This window comes from Megachile rotundata, chromosome 13, assembly GCF_050947335.1.
Source record: "Megachile rotundata isolate GNS110a chromosome 13, iyMegRotu1, whole genome shotgun sequence".
In the NCBI taxonomy this organism is placed as follows: Eukaryota; Metazoa; Arthropoda; class Insecta; order Hymenoptera; family Megachilidae; genus Megachile; species Megachile rotundata.
The window spans coordinates 10,392,245-10,407,281 of record NC_134995.1 but is presented as its reverse complement, the minus strand read 5'-3'; the positions used below and the strand labels follow the sequence as shown (position 1 = coordinate 10,407,281).

General features: G+C 37.1%; 2 protein-coding genes across 5 annotated transcripts in view; one reads left to right on the top strand and one right to left on the bottom strand.

The window, feature by feature from the left end:
- Positions 1–876, top strand: part of rols (zinc-RING finger and ankyrin repeat domain-containing protein rolling pebbles) — a 35,185-nt gene extending 34,309 nt beyond the window's left edge. The window contains exon 16 of the mRNA XM_012291378.2: positions 88–876. Within this exon, the coding sequence (XP_012146768.2) occupies positions 88–384 (297 nt within the window). The 3' untranslated portion in view covers positions 385–876. The remainder of the gene's footprint in view (positions 1–87) is intronic.
- A 40-nt stretch (positions 877–916) lies between these two features.
- ringer (tubulin polymerization-promoting protein ringmaker) lies at positions 917–12,663 on the bottom strand. Of its 4 annotated transcripts, XM_012291382.2 has the most exons (5): positions 12,509–12,655; positions 7,663–7,810; positions 5,655–6,033; positions 4,566–4,701; positions 917–1,842 (listed from the first exon to the last, which is right to left on the bottom strand). In XM_012291382.2, exons 2-5 carry the CDS (start codon positions 7,688–7,690, stop codon positions 1,660–1,662), a joined length of 726 nt encoding a protein of 241 aa, XP_012146772.1. In that variant the 5' UTR covers positions 7,691–7,810; positions 12,509–12,655; the 3' UTR covers positions 917–1,659. The 4 variants fall into 4 exon arrangements, with proteins under 4 accessions (XP_012146772.1, XP_012146773.1, XP_076395253.1 ...); XM_012291383.2 differs by lacking the exon at positions 7,663–7,810 and having other exon boundaries at positions 12,509–12,663; XM_076539138.1 differs by lacking the exons at positions 7,663–7,810; positions 12,509–12,655 and adding an exon at positions 10,350–10,775.
- Between the last annotated feature and the right edge of the window lie 2,374 nt (positions 12,664–15,037).

The following is a 15,037-nucleotide window of genomic DNA, read 5'->3' as shown; positions in this document are numbered from 1 at the left end:
ACATTATTAATGTATACATATGTGGACATATTGAAATGTTATTTAATATTGAAATGTTGTAATATTGAAATGTATTTATTTGAACAGGAATGTGCGGAAGCAATCGAGCTCGCTGACGAGGCTCTCAAAGTTCGCTCCGTGTCCTACGAAGCGTTCTACGCGAGGGCAAAGGCGCGCGTCGACTCAGGATTGCTGGAGGACGCATTGTCCGACGTGCAGGAAGCGTTGCAAATGGCGCCGTCGCAGAACCGACAGGACCGACGCGTTCTCCTCGCTTTGAGGGAGGAGATAATCTCCCGATTGGACGGAGCGGGCACCAGCAAGGGCTCTGAACCCTGCAGATCCCGGCTCCGAGCGTCCGTCGACACCCTCACGGAACTGTAACGTCCTTCACGGCGGGAAATTCAAATTAGTCCCCGTTTTACGTGGGAGTCCTTCGAACTTGTCGAACGATTTCTCGAGAAATCTTATTTAACGATTCGTACGTTGTATGTACCCGAAGAAATATTCCTCCCGCAAGGGCTTAATACTGTTTTCTCTGTGCAATTACACGGTTTTTTTGTACGTTTCGATTCCGAATCGAATACAGAGTATATATATATTATAAATATTTGTATTATATTACGCGTATGAAAATTGGTTTCTAGTGTCATTGTAATTTAATGAAAGTTATTTAATTGTTGCTCTCCTTGTATCTCAGTATTTCTCGTTTAAAAGAAGAGAAGTTCGGTGCGAAAGCCGATGTATTTAATTATAATGCACTCGCTTGCCAAGCATATTTAGTACACCTGTAATCTCGGACCTATTTCCAATCCGCATGGGCTACGTCTCTGCCTTGGTGCACAGAGGTTCAAAAATAAACGAACTTTTTACCAACACTGTTTCGTTTCTAACCCTCCGAAAGAAATTACAACGATTCGTTAAACTCGTCTTTATTGTTCGAAATATCGGGCCATCCGGAACATCTGTCCCTTAGTGTACATCGATTAGAGAGAACTCGTAAAGTGCGTTTATTAATGCGTTGAAGACATTATTGCGAAAGCTTTGTTAAACTTGTTCTAATAAACGTTAAATGACGCACCTGCTGCGTCCGACATAAGGAAACAAAAAGAATACTTTTTTCTAACAAAATAAAATCTCTCGCAAACGTGTCCTCGAAAAGTGAATAAGTTTCTGAAATATCCTCGAGAGTTAGTACCGAGTCATTTTGGTCGTAAGCTCGCCGCCGCAGGCGGCCATTTTAAGTACACTTTAATCTATTACGTATATCGTAAGAATAAATATCTCGCACACGATCTCTTGTACATGTTAATTGCTTTCAATCTTTAAAGCGTATGGAAGAGTCAGCTCCGCGTGTAACTTCGTCGAAATGCGAATTATAATTTATCGTACTCGTGCGAACGTTCGCAACGATCTAAATGCAGCGTATTTGCAAGAAGAGCGTCCCCGAAGAAGAAAGTCGCCGATCGGTGTTTTACGCGCGTGATCGCCTCGTGGAGATGAAGGATTCGTTCTATGGTGATTGTCAGCTGGGTGTTCATTTTTAATGAGCTGGAAGAACGAACACGAAGACGAGGCGAGAACGCGATACGGTTCGTGTGAAGTGCGTGGACGGGACAACAGAGTGTCGAAGACATCACAGAAGCACGCGATTCGAGGCTAGTGAGCCTTGTTGTAGGTGTCTTTGTTTTGGTAACCCTGCACGTAACCGGATTGATCGGGCAGATCCTTTCGACCAGCGATTCCTTTGCCTTTCCCGGTCTCGTCGAAACGTTGCTTGTGGGAGCCTGTGTACCTGCTCACGTCTGTTAGTCTGTCCACTGTGGACGCGGCTTTGCCTGCCTGAAAATTAAATTTTTATTTTAGGAATTTTGCTATTTTCATTATTTTCATTATTTTGATCATTTTCATAGTTTTGATAATTTTGATAATTTTGATAATTTTGATAACTTTGATAATTTTGATAATTTTGATAATTTTGATACTTTTGATAATTTTGATAATTTTGATAATTTTGATAATTTTTATAATTTTGATAACTGATAACTTTGATAACTTTGATAACTTTGATAATTTTGTTAATTTTGATAATTTTGATAATTTTGATAATTTTGATAATTTTGATAATTCTGATAATTTTGATAATTTTGATAATTTTGATAATTTTGATAATTTTTATAATTTTTATAATTTTTATAATTTTTATAATTCTGATAATTTTTATAATTTTTATAATTTTTATAATTTTTATAATTTTGATAATTTTGATCATTTTGATCATTTTTATAATTTTGATAATTTTAATAGTGTTGATAATTTTGATAATTTTGATAATTTTGATAATTTTGATAATTTTGATAATTTTGATAATTTTGATAATTTTGATAATTTTGATAATTTTGATAATTTCGATAACTTTAATGATTTTGATAACTTTGATGATTTTTTCAATTTTGATAATTTTGATAATTTTGATAATTCTGATAATTCTGATAATTCTGATAATTCTGATAATTCTGATAATTCTGATAATTTTGATAATTTTGCTATTTTCATCATTTCCATCATCTTATAATAACACAACTCAATAAGTCTCATTTCACAATAAAAATATAATAAAAAATTAGTACTGCCAGAAAACTTCTGCACACATTAGGTAGTCACATAAGGAAGCAGCCATAATACAAAAATATCAATAACTGAAATAAATATCAATTTGACAGAATATTTTGCTAGCAGATAATTTTTGGAAGATGAAGACATGTGACTGAATGGTTGCACAATGGGTCCTGAGTTTCATTTTCGTCACAAAAATGCAATTTAATGAAATTCAAAGACCGTAAGCTTACAATGCAAGCTCACATAATATCGCAATGTTGCAAAAGATTAAATAGTAATTACTAGGTTGTTGCATATCAAGTGACTCATTTCGTAACATGGAAATCGTGGCATGATTCGATGACATTTATTGCAGTTCGATGATACTGCATTGCAAAATAGCATTCATATATAAATCTGTACATTAAAATTTAATGAAAACGATCACCTAACCATCATACAAAATTACATTTATATAAAATGACTCGTTGTTAAATAAATAACCTTAGTCCTTGATGGTCCTTGAAGTTTAATAATTTTGATCATTGTGAGTTGATTAAAAATTTAACATAAAAATCAAGAACTATTTATTAAAACTTGAAAATATTTAGAAATAAAAAAATTGTTAAATTTGCATATGTGTCTTCATTCAAAGTAAGTCTACGTCCAGTGTATGTAAAAGAAGAATATGACATATGTCCCGTGTAAAGAGTATTGACGAAACGCTTATGTACATAGTCGTTCCATGAAACTTTTAAATTGATATGTCATACGTGTTACTTCACGTTACCTACATGTCATCGAATCGTGTCAGACTTTTCACAAAATTGATTTAATATAGGACAGTCATCATTTGTAATATTATTGTTGAAGATTATCTAGAAGAATCTTGACGTTTGGTAGATAACCAAATACTATTCTATTACTAAATAATTCTATTACAAGATAATACTATTTTGAAATATTTGTCACCTCTATTATTTTTAAGACGTTTGGTAGATAACCAAATACTATTCTATTACTAAATAACTCTATTACAAGATAATACTATTTTGAAATATTTGTCACCTCTAATATTTCTAAGATAAATACTATTTATCTTAACTTCCTCAACGTTGACAATTCCGATTGCATCGAAGGTCACTACAACGTTGAAACAAGATAGCCTGCATATTTGAGAACCGCAAACAGTATTAACCACAATACGTCTGATAACTATCATAAATACACCTTCTACCATCTAAACAATTTCCTACTCGCTAAATAAATTCCCACGAGATAAAACTTCATCTTATCTTCTCAGTTTCTAGTTGTTCAATTAACGTAATTAACGTGGGCGCCCTGAATCGTCAATTGCAGATTTGTCACCATAAATAATGTCCGACATCGTAAATCGTCGTTGATATCGATGACAAGGTCGCGAAATTAAACGGGCTATGTCCGCTGTAGAAAATCGTGGGTGAAACTTATAGACATCGATTAACATGGCCATGTCCTGTATTCTTCTACCATTTACGAATAAACAATGGAGCTATAAACGGCTTAGAAAGTTGTCAAGTCTCAAAGGAATGACAGTGAAAACCGTCATATGACGACGGTGCATTGGCGGGAAAATTCAAATCATTATTCATAACAAAATAAAATATTCGATTTAATCTGAAAGTCATTTTTATTTCAGTTTCAATGCATCTAAATGCATTAATTTCGGTTTCAATGCATCTAAATGCATTAATTTCAGTTTCAATGCATCTAAATGCATTAATTTTAGTTTCAACGCATCTAAATGCATTAATTTCAGTTTCAATGCATCTAAATGCATTAATATCAGTTTTAATGCATCTAAATGCATTAATATCAGTTTTAATGCATCTAAATGCATTAATATCAGTTTTAATGCATCTAAATGCATTAATTTCAGTTTCAATGCATCTAAATTTTAATTTCAAGGTTTATAGGAAGTTACTTACAGCACCAGCGCCGCTAGTGACTCCCGGAGGACCACAGTTCGCCATTTTCTTCTTCATCTCCGTCAGATCGACCTTCTTGCTCTTGGCTAACTCTTCCAAGAATGATTTGTACTGTTCGATGCCCAGCTTCATAGATCTGTCAAATAAATTCAATGTGTAATGCAACATATTTTCAAGAATATATGGTTTAACCCCTTAACCTATAAGTTTTGATAAATTGCGACAGTCAAAGTTATGTCAATGTCAATGTCATGGTATATTCATGTTATAATGTTTTGTTATAATGTTGCATGTAATAATGTTATATTACTGCCAATGTTAATAATGTTATGTTAACATCAATGTTATATTATTTTAATGTTATGATGCTATGTTATAATGTTACTTATAATAATGCTATGTTAGTAACAATGTTATGATGTTATATTATAATGTTGCATATAATAATACTATGTTACCATCAATGTTATGTTATTTTAATATTATAATGTTATGTAATAATGTTAGGTTAGGTTAATGTTATAATGTTACATATAATAATGTTATATTACTGTCGATGTTAATAATGTTATGTTAACATCAATGTTATATTATTTTAATGTTATGATGCTATGTCATAATGTTACTTATAATAATGCTATGTTAGTAACAATGTTATGATGCTATATTATAATGTTGCATATAATAATACTATGTTACCATCAATGTTATGTTATTTTAATATTATAATGTTATGTAATAATGTTAGGTTAGGTTAATGTTATAATGTTATGTTATAATGTTATGTTATAATGTTAGGTTAGGTTAATGTTATAATGTTATGCTATAATGTTACATGTAAAGTTAGGTTAATGTTAAATTATTTATGTTATGTCATTTTAGATTTAGCTCTTCAATTACACAAGTTAAAATTACACAAGTTAATTAATAATTCAATTACACAAGTTAATTGTTATAAAAAAATCAGTCTTCATGCAAACTTAACTGCGTCACATCTAAACTGCAACGTGCGTCATTTGAACAGTAAGGTGCGTCACGAGTCTCATAAGTCAAAGGGTTAATATCTTCTCCAAATAAAATTCAACATACTTGTGTTTCTTAAAATAAATCCCTGTATCAGTAGTAGTGATCTTCTTCCCATCGATCACCTTAGCCTGCTTCATCCACTTATCGCTCTGACTAAGCGTGATCAGCTTCCCGTCGCTTTTCGGGTCACCAAATTTCGAGAACGCCTTGAAATTTGCCAAAAAGCTGCCCGGTTGGCTGGCGCCGGGGCTGCTGGGCGTCGAGCTTCCGGTCTCATCCTCGATCTTCAAGTTCGACGCTTTTGTCGTCACCGCTTCTTCACTGTTTTCGTTGCTGGCTCCGTTTTTCTCCTCCTTGACCTCGTTTTTCTCGGACTCCACGTTCTCTAACTTCGTATCGTTTTTCTCTTCCGTGTCTGTCTTCTCAGCTTGCATCCTTGCACCTGCAATTTTCATTCACAGTTAGAAGATTCTTGAAACTGAATTTTTAACCAAAAGAAGTTTGGAGCAGAAGAATTTTGAACCAAACAAGTTTTGAAGCAGACATATGTTCATGTAATTTTACACACATGTGTGGTTGTGAAATTTTGAAGATACATATGTGAGGACAGTAGTCAGTCTATGACGAAGACTTTTTTGTTGGACGAAGAAATTTTTGGACCAAAAAAATTTTGAAGCAGATAAATCTTCACATACTTTCACACACATGTTTAATTATATAATTTAACAAATATCAGAACAGTGGTGTGTCTATGACAACTTCTAAAATTCCCAAACCAGCTATTAAATCTATCTAATTAATTAAACTAATAATGAAACCTTGCAATAATTTTCTACAGTCAACAATCTATGACGTACAAAAGGGTTATAGTGTATTAGGGTCAGGTTTAAGTAAAAGAGAAAAGAAAATGCTCGCGTGTATGCCTGCGTGATGTTTCACACCTGGATGACGTATTGGGGTCAAGTAACGTGAGCTATCGATTTAACATAATTCCCGTAGGCGCTCCCATAAAATTGACACTTACGTTTTAATCAGAGATTAATGAGATACCGAAGAGTGCATTATAGTTACGTAAACGACTTGATTTAAGGTAAACGTAATCTGAACTGTTCTTTTTCTTCGCAAACCTCAGGTATAATATTTCACGACGATCTTCAGGAAATCTCGTTAACGACGTTCACCAACGAAGGTAATTATTATCGAGATGAATGTTTAAAAAAGTGACAGAGTTAGTTACATTTGTATTGTACGGAGTAGCTTCATTTGTATTGTACGGAAGGTTTGAAGGTCGATTGCTTTGTGCTTACTTGGGCGATTGTCAATGAAACGATGTACAATGGAGCTTCCATTTAACTTTCTGTTCGATATTGGACGGTACTCTATTTTCATTTATTCAGCTCGATTTTTAGAAGACTAATATTTGGAGGAATAACGAAAATTGTCGCTTTGTGGGATGTTCTTTTTTAGTTGATTAAAATGATATTTAAAATGGCGGAGTAATATATGTTATACGAACAATTTGATGAGTTGTAACTTCCACGCGTAATAACTCGACGCGTGGTAATTCGACGCGTTGCAACCTCCACGCGTAATAATTTGACGCGTTGCAATTTCTGCGCGTAGTAATTCGACGCGTTGCAACCTTAACGCATAATAACTCGACGCATGGTAATTCGATGCGTTGCAACCTTAGCGCGTAATAACTCGACGCGTGGTAATTCCACGCGTTGCAACCTTAACGCGTAATAACTCGACGCGTTGAAATATCTACGCGTAGTAATTCGACGAGTTGCAACCTTAACGCGTAATAACTCGACGCGTGGAAATTCCACGCGTTGCAACCTTAACGCGTAATAACTCGACGCGTTGCAATTTCTACGCGTAGTAATTCGGCGCGTTGCAATCTTAGCGCGTAATAACTCGACGCGTGATAATTCCACGCGTTGCAACCTTAACACGTAATAACTCGACGCGTTGCAATTTCTACGCGTAGTAATTCGACGCATTGCAACCTTAATGCGTAATAACTCGATGCGTGGTAACAATAAACCTATTTCATTATAATATTTACAATTTTTGTCCTTGAAAGTTGACGACATTCAATTCAGGTCAGTGATTAGAAATTGTAATTTGCGGAAGTAAGAAAGGAGATTAGGTTCATCAGTTCAGCGTCCTCGTTTTTTGGATCGATTTCGTTCCACTTCTTGATGGAAAAATTTCTGAAATGATAGTGCACGTTACGTGTGTAATTTCATTTGATAAATTGCGAATAATCGCTCGAGATATTAAAGTGGGAGAGTAATCTTGTGACGAGGGGGATCGGAAAATTGAGGAAGTAATAAAGTTGGGATTATAGGTAGTGCTGGTGATTTAATGCGGGGTGATATAAGGCGTTGAAATGAAAATGCTTTGAGATTGTAATGCATTAAAATTATTGTGTGTCTAGTTAGTTCGATGGGATTAGTATGCGTTGAGATGTTGAGTTACTGCGTCGACTTATTACGCGGGAGGTAATGCGAGGAATTACTACGCGTTGAAATTGCAATGTGTTGAATTAGTACGCGTGGAAATTGCAACGCGACGAATTACTACGCGTGGAAATTGCAACGCGACGAATTACTACGCGTGGAAATTACAACGCGTCGAGTTATTACGCGTTAAGGTTGCAACGCGTCGAATTACAACGCGTGGAAATTGCAACGCGTCGAATTCCTACGCGTGGAAATTGCAACGCGTCGAATTCCTACGCGTGGAAATTGCAACGCGTCGAATTACTACGCGTCGAGTTATTACGCGTTAAGGTTGCAATGCGTCGAATTACAACGCGTGGAAATTGCAACGCGTCGAATTCCTACGCGTGGAAATTGCAACGCGTCGAATTCCTACGCGTGGAAATTGCAACGCGTCGAATTCCTACGCGTGGAAATTGCAACGCGTCGAATTACTACGCGTCGAGTTATTACGCGTTAAAGTTGCAATGCGTCGAATTACAACGCGTGGAAATTGCAACGCGTCGAATTCCTACGCGTGGAAATTGCAACGCGTCGAATTACTAGGCGTGGAAATCGCAACGCGTCGAGTTATTACGCGTTAGTGTTGCAACGCGTTGAATTACTACGCGTCGAGTTATTACGCGTTAAGGTTGCTACGCGTCGAATTACTACGCGTAGAAATCGCAACGCGTCGAGTTATTACGCGTTAAGGTTGCAACGCGTCGAATTACTTCAGAAAAGATTGTCATAATTCCGGCATTTTTAAATATTTTGCAAAACAGAAAATATTCTGCAACAGGCAATAGTTATAATAAATTATACCCGAAATTTCGAAAATGCGAAACAAAGGTGTCCCATACCAAAAAAATTCACAAATACCAGCTTATTTTCATCTATCTAAAGATATTGCCTCCCTTAGTTGCATTAGAAAATGAGATCTTGCGAGTAATGACGCAAAGATGGCGGTCAGAGATAATCGATTAAATCATAATCGAATATAGCTTGCAAACGATGGTTATCACAGGTGAATTACAGAAGCAGTTATAGAATACTATGGAGAGAAACGTTGTTATTTCATGACTATAAATAGAGATTACGACGACAAGCGCGTGAACGCAATTAGCGAGGAACAGGAAGCGGGGAGTCGATTAAGTAATAGTCATCAGGTGTCGAAGAGTAACACGTGTCGAATGACATACGAATTTCTGCCACGTCTTCTTATATCTTTAATTCCCGACGGATCAACAGGCATTTCTATATTTATAGATCGCTCATTCGTCTGTTATTCGACTTCGTGTGTTCGGTCGATTCTAGGAACTATTTTCGCCATCGTACATTTTCTTGTGTTTCTATTTTCATTTTGTAGCTTCTGTTTATTATATTATACTAATAGTAGTAATTTAAAATTGGGGAGCAAAATTGAAAAGTTAAGTCTTGTTAGCTCAACCTAATTTTTATTAATAATATAATATTAATTTTTGTTAAGAATATAATTCTTGATAATAATATATTAGATAGTATATTATTAGGTTTTTGTATTTTTCCGACAATAACACGTTTTTAGGAATTAAATAATTATATCTCGTGAGCGATAAGATAATGGCCTCCTACGTCCACTTGCACTGCAATTAACTGCTCCCGTATTTCGCACATTAAGTTTATCAAGAATAACTATTAATTTCTAGGAAAAAAATGTTCAATTTACTATTTCTAATTAGTAACATAATTTTACGATGTATAGAATCTTTCTCTGAATTTAACAAATTATTTTATGTTCTGAGACAAGGAGAGATTCTCAAGAAAAGAATATCTGTACATCCATGTATTTAGTAATTAACAAAGTTTGTGTAGTAATATATGCATTATAAAATAGTACAATTAGTGCGATAAATAATTTTACATAATATTTTAACTCATTTTGTAACAGAATTTTTACACAATTATTAAAATTAATCATTTTACTAAAAAATCTGGGGTCTTCATACGAGAGATTCTCAAATAAAATTTGTCGAATACCGTACTTGACACAATTGTCATAATTAACGATTTTTTCTTACGAAAAAATATTCACGAACTCTCCACAAACCACTCAATCATCAAAATCAATTTTACAAACTAATTTTGAATTTTACAATTTAACAAGTCTGTCAATTTTCAACTCACGAAAGATTCTCAAAGCAAGATATCAAAGTACCTTAGTTAAATGCATACTAATAACACAATTACAATAAACAATTTAAATATTTCACAGAAGGTTTCAACTCACCTCACTCGAACCTAACAGAGATATTCACCAAATATTTCCAAACGCAGCTAATAGTAATGGCTTCGAACGACCCTAAAAATCACTGCATCGTTCGAACAATCAACGTAGATTCACCTATTTTCCGAATCAATCAACAATACTTAACAATTCCAATGATCTTTCGCGAGAGGAAACCCAACGGATGACGGAAGAGAACAGAGAACACTGGTTTGTGTACAAGTTGAAAAGCTGTTGAATCTGTGCCGTAGGGCGCATGTGTTATATCGATCTCCCCGTTCAGGGAGCATACAGTCACCCTCTCAATACATCCCTGAGACTGCGTTTTTCACCCTTGCTTGTAGCCGAAATGAGACCCCACAGGGTTCAATTCTGGGAAAACGATTCGGTTCTGCACGGACGATAAAATGACGGATATGGGAGGCTGAAGGTCATGACTGATGAGAGATTAAATTGGGGATTTGAATAATTAATGACGCATTGTACTTTTAACACTAAAACTACCAAACCGGTCAAATGACCGCTCCACAAATTACTTATTATAACGTGCACATTTTGTTAAAGTACATTCCTTGGAATCAGTATTGATTTCCATCAAGATAAATAATAAATGTGTGTGCTAATTTATGTTTCGTCGTTTGTATATTTATTATTTAACTTCATTTTTAATTTCAAAGTAAGTGAACATTATATGTCGGTAGGTTTAGTGTTAATTATTTTGGGACGAAATATTTGCAAGATAGTATGTGTTGTAAATGTAGGCGTTAAGGTTGCAATGTGTGGAATTAGTATGTGTCGAGTTATTACGCGTTGAGGTTGCGACGTGTCGAATTAGTATGCGTCGAGTTATTACGCGTTGAGGTTACAACGTGTCGAATTAAATATGCGTTGAGTTATTTCGCGATAAGATTACAATGTATTGAATTACTATGCATTGAGTTATTACGCGTTAAGGGTATAACATCGTCGAATACGCGTCGAGTTATTACGCGTGGAAATTGCAACGCGTCGAATTACTACGCGTGGAAATTGCAACGCGTCGAATTACTACGCGTGGGAGTTGGGACGCGTCGAATTACTACGCGTAGGAATTGGGACGCGTCGAATTACTACGCGTGGAAATTGCAACGCGTCGAATTACTACGCGTGGGAATTGGAAGGCGTCGAATTACTACGCGTGGAAATTGGAACGCGTCGAATTACTACGCGTGGGAATTGGAACGCGTCGAATTACTACGCGTGGAAATTGCAACGCGTCGAATTACTACGCGTGGGAATTGCAACGCGTCGAATTACTACGCGTGGGAATTGGAAGGCGTCGAATTACTACGCGTGGAAATTGCAACGCGTCGAATTACTACGCGTGGAAATTGGAACGCGTCGAATTATTACGCGTTAAGGTTGCAACGCGTCGAATTACTACGCGTGGGAAGTGGAACGCGTCGAATTACTACGCGTGGAAATTGGGACGCGTCGAATTACTACGCATGGAAATTGCAACGCGTGGAAATTGCACCCCGTCGAATTACTACGCGTGGGAATTGGAACGCGTCGAATTACTACGCGTGGAAATTGCTACGTGTGGAAATTGCAACGCGTCGAATTACTACGCGTGGAAATTGCAACGCGTCGAATTACTACGCGTGGAAATTGCAACGCGTCGAGTTATTACGCGTCGAATTATTACGCGTCGTAATTACAATTTCCCCCAAATTCTAAATTCCAACTCTAAGGTTCCCTATTATCTCTCGAGTCCCACATTCTAACATCTCTCGACCTCCTAGGTATAACAACAATATTTTTCCCAGAAACCACCACAATTATCAATTCCACAATTCCAAATATCTCCCACAAACACCAGCGTACTCAACGATAAATTGCAATCTCCCCGAACCTCTTATCTCCACCTCATCCACCTCTCTCCATATTCTGTTTGAACTAAACACATTCGTTATCGTTGCAACGTTTCTGCTTTATATTCGGTCATTACGTCAACGACGTAAATAGTTGTCCGAGACCTGTCTATCCAAACAGATGCTACTTGAATGAAAACGATATTAATAATTCTAGGACGTTCACCGAGAAGCTTGGATACAAATCATACTAGTTCAGTGGCTGTCAGACGCGTCTGAAGAACAAGTATTTTTATTAATGTGAATCACCTTCCAATTTATAGTCACGCACAACTGCAGTCTCTCGAATTGTCGCGTATATCGATCAGGCTACTGCGATACGATTCTTAAACTGCCGGCACGCTCATCACCGTGATTCCAGTCTGGATGAGACGCAGAACGAAACTGAACTTACTCTGCCACCCGACGCCAACATCCCCACTTTGTGCAACACCTTCGGCTCTGCTCGTGGATATCACCTACTTCTGTTCACGAAAATCATTATTTCATGTTCAACAAATTTAGAAGGGACTTGTTTTAATAACTTGAAATATTTGTAAATTAACTTTGCACCCTAAGGTGTATTTACTGCTTTACCATGTCAACTTGAAATCTTTTAGGTAGCTTTTGGAAAGTTTATATTTTATGTATTTTATAAAATCGATCCTCAAGATTTTCTATATTCTGATACTGACTTGCAGTTGTATTGCTTAATATTCTTGTGGTAGAAACAAGGAAGAAATAACGACTTAATAAATTTGGTGGTCATGAATAATTTATATCTTCTACGTCAGTGTGCACGTTTTCTACAAAAACTTGAGCAGAATTTATTAAATAGCAGTTTTAAAAATGTGAGGAACAAAAGAATTGTGTATTTGCGTAATGATCAGTATGTGATTTGTGAATTATGACGCCGGGTAATTTGATGAGTTGTAATTTTAAGGCGTAGTAACTCGACGCGTAATAATTCGACGCGCTGCAATTTCCACGCGTAGTAATTCGACGCGTTGCAATTTCCACGCGTAGTAATTCGACGCGTTGCAATTTCCACGCGTAGTAATTCGACGCGTTGCAATTTCCACGCGTAGGAATTCGACGCGTTGCAATTTCCACGCGTAGTAATTCGACGCGTAATAATCCGACGCGCTGCAATTTCTACGCGTAGTAATTCGACGCGCTGCAATTTCCACGCGTAGTAATTCGACGCGTTGCAATTTCCACGCGTAGTAATTCGACGCGTTGCAATTTCCACGCGTAGGAATTCGACGCGTTGCAATTTCCACGCGTAGTAATTCGACGCGTAATAATCCGACGCGCTGCAATTTCTACGCGTAGTAATTCGACGCGCTGCAATTTCCACGCGTAGTAATTCGACGCATTGCAATTTCCACGCGTAGTAATTCGACGCGTTGCAATTTCCACACGTAGTAATTCAATGTGTTGCAATTTCCACGCGTAGTAATTCGACGCGTTGCAACGTTAACGCGTAATAATTCGACGCGTTGCAATTTCCACGCGTAGTAATTCGACGCGTTGCAATTTCCACGCGTAGGAATTCGACGCGTTGCAATTTCCACGCGTAGTAATTCGACGCGTAATAATCCGACGCGCTGCAATTTCTACGCGTAGTAATTCGACGCGCTGCAATTTCCACGCGTAGTAATTCGACGCGTTGCAATTTCCACGCGTAGTAATTCGACGCGTTGCAATTTCCACGCGTAGTAATTCGACGCGTAATAATCCGACGCGCTGCAATTTCCACGCGTAGTAATTCGACGCGTAGCAATTTCCACGCGTAGTAATTCGACGCGTAGCAATTTCCACGCGTAGTAATTCGACGCGTAGCAATTTGCACGCGTGGTAATTCGACGCGTTGCAATTTCCACGCGTAGGAATTCGACGCGTTGCAACTTCCACCCGTAGTAATTCGACGCGTAGCAATTTCCACGCGTAGTAATTCGACGCGTTGCAATTTCCACGCGTAGTAATTCGACGCGTTGCAACCTTAGCGCGTAATAACTGGACGCGTAGTAATTCGATGCGTTGCAACCCTAACGCGTAGTAATTCGACGCGTTGCAGTTTCCACGCGTAGTATTTCGACGCGTTGCAATTTCCACGCGTAGGAATTCGTCACGTTGCAATTTCCACGCATTGTAATTCGACGCGTTGCAACCTTAACGCGTAATAACTCGACGCGTAATAATTCGACGCGTTACAATTTCCACGCGTAGTAATTCAACGCGTTGCAACCTTAGCGCGTAATAACTCGACGTGTAATAACTCGACGCTTTGCAACCTTAACTCGTAATAACTCGACGCGTTGCAGCCTAAACGCGTAATAACTCGACACTTTGCAACATTAACGCGTAATAACTCGACGCTTTGCAACCTTAACGCGTAATAACTCGACGCCTAGTAATTCAGAATGATGTACCTCTTCAACTTTTCTCCATAAGTTATTCAGCAATCACCGAGGAAACATCAATCGACTGTTTGTTTAGCGGTGTTTCTGGTCCTTCATCAACGTCTGATATTTGTATTATTAATAAGGGGTTAGTCTCCACTTTATAAAACCGTCGATGTACAGAATCGACTTTCGGAACACCTTGACCCCATTCTCGTGAATGTCGGATGAGTCTAAAGTTGACATTTCTACGTCCAAGTAGTATGACTCAACAACTCGTCACACGAGTTAAGTAGCCACCCTTGTCAATCCGATTTCATTGAGGGAAGCTTGTGAATGAATATTTGAAGCGATAGTTAGTTTCTGGCTTGAATGATAAAATGCTATAGAGTTA